This window comes from Fukomys damarensis, unplaced genomic scaffold (genome assembly GCF_012274545.1).
Source record: "Fukomys damarensis isolate Sample0158 unplaced genomic scaffold, DMR_v1.0_HiC HiC_scaffold_7, whole genome shotgun sequence".
In the NCBI taxonomy this organism is placed as follows: Eukaryota; Metazoa; Chordata; class Mammalia; order Rodentia; family Bathyergidae; genus Fukomys; species Fukomys damarensis.
Genome location: NW_022900919.1, coordinates 40,580,053 through 40,586,831, shown reverse-complemented (window position 1 = coordinate 40,586,831; position 6,779 = coordinate 40,580,053). Strand labels below are relative to the sequence as shown.

Below are 6,779 nucleotides of genomic sequence, written 5' to 3'. Positions count from 1 at the left end.
TTTTTTTAAAAATTTAAATATATTTCATTGATGACTAGGGATTTAGCTCAACGGCACCACGCCCCTGCCTTTAAAGTGCAAGGTCCTGAAATCAAACCCCGGTAAAGGTGGGAGGGGGAACACACGCGTTTATGTATGTGTACATATGTATTTCATTATGTTTAATTCAGGTATGTAACAGAATGTTTCGTATTATACAACAGTGAAAAACCTACTAAAGCAAATAATATTTGTCACCTCACGTAATTGTCCTGTACTTTTTTTTTTTGGTGGCAAGAGCAGCTAAAATCTATGCATTTTGCACACATCCTGTATACAGTACAGCTTATTACTTATGGTCCTCCTGCACATGACATCTCTAGATTTGTTCATCCTATATATCTGTGGCTTTGTACCCTTTAACCTATATTTCCACATTTCCTCCTCCTCCCTGACCTACTAACCAGTTTTTTTCACTATTTCTGTATATTTTAATTTAAAATTTTTCTACATCACACATATAAATGAAATCATGAAAAATTTTTCTGTGGCTGGCCTCTCACTTAGCATATAACCTCTGCCAGATGAAGTAAGTATGGCAAATGGTACTGATACACTTCCACCACACACAGGTACCATACCTTCTTTGTCCACCAAAGGAAACTCAGGTCATTTATACACACTGACTATTGTAACACAGCTGGAGTGAGGGCAGGAGCACAGATTTCTCTTACAAAGTAGAGATTCCACCTTCTTTGGGTATATGCACAGAAGAGGGACTAGCTGTTTTTAACTTGTTTAGAAACCTCCATGTTTCTCATAATGGCTGTGACAATCTGCATTTATACCAACAGTACACAAAAGTTTCCTTTTAATCACATCTTTACCAACATGGTTAGCACTGACTTTTTGATTATGGCGATTCTAATGAGTGTGGAATAGTATCTCATAGTGGTTTTGACCAACTCCTACCTAATTCACCGATGAGAAAACCAAAGGCCTGAAAAGGCTGACTCACCCAAAACCTCCTGATTACTGACAGCACAGCAATCAAAATTCAGGTACATTTATATGAAAAGTAACTGCTGGGGCCCCACATTTCTTTGAGTACCTGCATTCTGCCTTCGAGTGCATCCTTACTCTCTGTCTAATAAACTTTCTCAGGTCTTAAAAAAAAAAAAAAAAAAAAAAAAAAAAAAAAGTAAATTCCAGGCATTGCTGGTGTTCCCCGGTAATCCTAGCACTTGGGAGGCTGAGGCAGGAGAATCACAGGGAGTCCGAGGCCAGTCTGAACTACATAGTAAAAACCTATCTTAAACAAAACAAAACAAAAAGGAATTAACTATATTATTAACCGCTAAAGCCTTTGCTTTAACATTACAAAGAAAAAAAAAGATATTATGGTGTGAGGCAGGAGGATCACCAAGAATTCAAGGCCAGCCCCGGCAACATAGTGAGTTCAAGGACAACCTGAACTACATAGCAAGACTGTCTCCAAATAAGAAAAAAAAAAAATGGCAATTTGCAGTCTATTATAACATTATAATCTTCCTAAACTATAAGACATTTCATTTGTTAAATTAACTCCTACTATGAATTACCAGTTACCAAAAAAAAAAAGAAACCCTAAAATGACTATGAATTATGAAAATTACTTTTTTTTAAAATTGAGTTTATTGGTACATTTTAGGTATACTTTTAAGATATATTTCAAAATCTTATTCTTTGGGTTTTAGCTATGTCAAGCACCCTCAAAAAAATAGTTAAAATAATTCAGCAAATATAGGCAAGATACAAAGAACCCCACCGACATTCAAATTTAAATGTTTAATAAACCAGTATTAAAAGTAAGCTCAGAAAACTGAAATTCAATTCTAAGATCCCTATTGTGAGCCTTGTCCCGGGGACTCAGCTCCTGTGCCTGATGTCCTCATGCACGGGTGCCCACACGCCTCAGCAGAGTGCCAATGGCTGTTACTTTTACTTGGCTCTGTAGAGAAGATTTTATGTGAATAGGCTAAAAGGTTCTTCCCAACTTTGCAAATCTTTGGTTTTATGCTGCAGCTGATGGTGGAGGAGGTTGTTTGGGGTTTTATCCTGCCAGGCACAGTCCTGGTAGACATAGCTGACAATTGAGGAAAAGGTGGGGAGAGGCTTTTGTTGCTTTGTTCGCCTACACTAGTCCTGTGGAAAAGCCAAGCCACGTTATAGCATCTGCCTTACTGGTTTATTCAGGGAAGGAAAAAACATGCGTCCAACCTTTACTAAGTGTTTGTTTTTAGTTTTGATTTTGGTGAAATGGTAAGCATTTATTTTGAGCTAGAAATAAAAATTAATTGCATACTGTTTCAAAAAATAAATAAGCTCAGAAAAGTAAAATCAGGTTTTAGGAAAATCCTGGTTAAAAAGGATCATCTTAGCTGGTTACAAACAGCCTAGTTTGAGGGCAGATTATTTTGGTCAAAACAAATTCCAGGATATTACTCCAACTGTCTAATTATGATACTTGAATCAACCACTTAACACCCCACCCCTGTCCATGCCTTTGACCAGGCATTTTATCCATTTACACACATCCCCCACTCTAATGTAGTTCATAATTAATTTCAGGAAAAGAGAGTCTTGTGTATTTTGTTCACTACTTATCCCCAGCACTCAGAAAATGCCTGACATAGCAGTTTTTCAATACATACTTGTTAAACAAAGGAATGAACAAATCTAGGCGTGACTTAAAATGTTTCTGCAGAGGGGGGTTTAGCTCAGCGGTTCTGCCACCTCCCTTGCAAGTGCAAGGGCCTGAGTTTGATCCCTGGTACAAAAAAAAAAAAAAAAAAGTATCTGCAGAAACTTCCTTTCCTGGGGAACTACTGCTAGCTGTTACCCAACAGAAAACTGCTTAGGAAATGACCTAAAACATACTTGTACAGAGAATTAGAAGATCAAAAATTAAATCAGAGCTCTGTCTACAAGTATGCCTAGAAACCATTCATATTAACGAGCACACAAGACACATGTAGAATGAAATTTCTCCAACTGATGCATCACTTTAAAAAGTACTCACATGTACGATATGCTTTATTTAAAAGTCCCAAGAAGCACTGTGCTTTGACTTAGGAAGCTGTAAGATTTTAGTTTCACTTAATTCCACTAAAACAAAATAGGACGACAAGAAACTTTTTAAAAAGGGGGTAGGGAGAAAAAATGTACCATATAGAGAATTACTTACCCTTTGTTGGCAGATCCACTTTATTTCTATATTAAACCCTACATCTTCTGGTAAAGACTCTAAAACCTAGAATTTTGTTTGTTTGTAGTGAGTTTTGATGTTTTTGGTAAGATGGACAAGAAAAAAAAAACAACAGAATTATTACAAAAAAGCAACCAATAAGAACATATCACTAAATAAGGTAAAATATTTTGTGTATTCAGTAAAAACCACTATCTTCTCATTTAAACTGCCTGGTTGATAACCTGGTTGATTTTATTACAATTAAACATGAGGTATGATTGAAAAGTATGGTGAATATTCTTCTGTTGTGTCTTTAGTTGCACTGTTGTGGCTGCCAGATGTCCTGAATTGATTGAAAACATTACCTTTCATGGACATTTTGACTTTGGCAAAGAGCCAGAAGTCACATGGTGAAAGATCCAGTGAATAAAGTAGCCAAGGACACATTGGTATGATTTTGACAGAAAATGCCATAAATGTTTAAAATCCATACATGATATGGAGGAAGCCACAAAGACACTTTTGAAAGAAGACTCTCAGAACTGCTTTAGAAGGGGGCAAGGATGATAGAACAAGTGCGCTCAAAGTGACAGGCAGTATTTTGAGGGAGGGGGGTTAACAGCAGTATGATTCACCGTAATTTTTCACACCTCATAAGAAAGTCTAATGGGGCTTGCTGATCCATGCCTGTAATCTCAGGACTCTGGGAAGCTGAGGCAGAAGAATCACAAGTTCAGATATAGCCTGGGCAACTTAGTGAGGCCCAGTCTCAAAAAAACAACAAAAAAAGGAGTTAGGAGCCAGGCATGGTGGCACATGCCAGTAATCCCAGGATTCAGGAGGCTGAGGCAGGAGAATCCCTCCAAGTTCAAGGTTAGCCTGCACTACATAGCAAGACCCTGTCTCAAAAAAAGGGGGATTGGTGGAAATGGGGATGATTCAGGCATGATGGTGCATGTCTGAAATCCCAGCATTTTGAGAAAAGAGGGTCACTGAAAATTTAAAGCCACCCTGGCAGCATAGTGAGTCCAACCTAGGCTACACAGTGAGACCCTGTCTTAAAAATAGATAAATAAAACCCAACAACAAAAAACAAAAAAGCAGCACAAGTACAACACAAAAATTCATCTTTTCAGCCAAGAATGGTGGCACACACCTGTAAACCCAGCTACTCAAGGAGACTCAGACAGGAGAGTCACACAGGAGGCCAGTCTGGACAACTTAGCCAGACCCTATCTCTAAATAAGAAGGGCTGGGGATGTAGCTCAGTGGTAGAGCACTTGTCTAGTATATGGGATGCAATGGGTACAATCCCCAGTACAAAAAAAAAAAGATCTTTGCCCAAGGGCATCCACTGCATGAATGTATCTTTCACAGTGTCTTTTTAGTTAACAAAATCACTTATTCGGGCATTAACAAAATTAATGAAATACCCTCGCTTTAGTCTGAAGCAACTTAGCATCTTCACTTGATCTTAACCAAAAGGCCGAGAAGCGGATTGCAACTTACCATCTTAAGAGAAGGAAATGGCTGGTTTTCAGAAAAGAAATGTTCTCCCTCAACTACAGATTCTGAAATTTTAAATAACAAAAACTCAGTATATAAAATGTCACTGTATCACTGACATCTTTTCCTATACCCTAAAAAACAGAGAGCACACTGATGTAATTATAATGTCCTTTTATGAAATGCAGGATTTGTGAAAGCTCTTGCATTTATTCATATTAACCATGGTGTTAAGCACCCCTTCCTTTAAAAAACAGAGATCATCTTATGACACAGTATATTCCAAAAGTGAAAAAAATTAAAATAACAAGTTTTTCTAAAAAATAAATATCCCCATCAAGCCCTACCAACCTGTGTATTACATACTCATAGACTACAATTATGAAATTCTTTAGTTGTTGTGTCAAGTTAAAGCTCATTTTACTGCTAACAGTTATGAAACATCTATAAATTTGTACAATCATATTTAGGCTCTGCCAGTAATCTTTGAAGTCTTAAGCATCCCACAATTTTTTGATGAAGGTATTCATTATATGCTATCACAACTGCAGACAAACTACAAAATCCTACCAAATGTATAGCACTGTAAAGGTACATCCTTGGGAATATAAAACCATTTTCCTAGCCGTGACAGCCTTACACTCCAGTTGAAGGGAGGAGGCATAAACAAAGGGTTTTTAAAAGGATACAATAAACCTCAAATGAATGGTACAGGCTTTAATGTTCTATGAGAGTAGAAGGCTAAATGAAATTGCAAAGGGATGCTGGAGAGAAGACATGCTCTGAGAAAATCGAGCCACAGAGTGGTCAAGCAACATAATCTGTCCAAGGTCACAGTGATAAACAGTGCTGTTTCAAACTGTTGGCTCTCAATGCAGATTCTATACTACTCTACTTTGTAATAGCTATGTTTACAAAGGCTAACAAATATAAAATTGTGAATAACTTTCATCATCAAACTAAAGCATATGATAAAATGGTTACTATGCACATGACATATTTAGTTGAAAATTAACATATATATAAGTATCTCACATCTATGAAACTATAGTTATATGGACCAGTATTATATTCACTAAAATGACCTAGAATTGGAATGTTAGAATGATTAAATATCTTATTAATGCTAACTGTAAAATGAGAAGTGTTTTCATACTAGTACATACCTTTCCGATCTTTAGATTTTAGTGCAGTCACATGAGAAAGCTAGAAAATATAAAGAAAGTGCAATCAGAAATAAAGCCAGAGTCTATGAAGAGTAAAATGGTAATCTGAAAACCTGGTAAATTAGCAAAGATTATAAAATGTAAAATTATCAGTTTAGTAAGAATAAGCAAACTACAGTACATATTTTACATGAGACAACAATATCACGATAAAACACCCAAGGATGGAAAGAATATAAAAATTTGCAAATTAGGAAACTGTTTATATTAATCAGCCATCTATTTAGGCATCTAATAGGGATGGAAAAAGGAATCATGTACAATCAGATGGTGTAACAAAGTATATAAACACCCTAGGAAAAATAATATGTGTAAAACCAACTATCACAGCATGATGAAATGGAAACTGAACTGTATTGTAAAATACAGCCGACAGAATTAAAGAAGAGCCATCACAGGCTGGAAGCAGGCTGAGACCATAAAGGGCCTACAAAGACTTAAGGCCTAGGGTTGTTTTTTTTGTTTGTTTGTTTTTTGTTTTTTTGTGGACGCAAAAGTAGATGGATCAGCATAAACCCACTTCTCACAAATTACAAGGAAAACTAAAGCATCCTCTACACATACTGAATGTAGTCATCCCTGAGCACAAAGAAAAAAAAATTAGCGTATTACAGTCAAGTACAAGTAGCACTAAGGCTAATGGTTAATTTATATTTTATACTACTATCATTACCTTTAACAACTGGAGTTGGTCAAATGTTAGTTCCTTTACTGGAATTTCAAATAATTCAACTGGATCAGCATCAAATTTCTAAAAAGGAAAGAAAGGAATCGGCCCATTTGCTGAATTTTTGCACCATGCAGCCTCCAATCTGATTTTTTTTTTTTTTTTTTTTTTT

General features: G+C 36.3%; 1 protein-coding gene across 1 annotated transcript in view; it reads right to left on the bottom strand.

Annotated features, from left to right (window-relative positions):
- Nucleotides 1-6,779, bottom strand: part of Gpcpd1 (glycerophosphocholine phosphodiesterase 1) — a 54,302-nt gene that overhangs the window by 11,086 nt on the left and 36,437 nt on the right. Inside the window, exons 13-16 of the mRNA XM_010607523.3 lie at nucleotides 6,614-6,691; nucleotides 5,881-5,920; nucleotides 4,718-4,779; nucleotides 3,206-3,271 (exon numbers count right to left, since the gene is read on the bottom strand). Coding sequence (XP_010605825.2) covers nucleotides 3,206-3,271; nucleotides 4,718-4,779; nucleotides 5,881-5,920; nucleotides 6,614-6,691 — 246 coding nt within the window. The remainder of the gene's footprint in view (nucleotides 1-3,205; nucleotides 3,272-4,717; nucleotides 4,780-5,880; nucleotides 5,921-6,613; nucleotides 6,692-6,779) is intronic.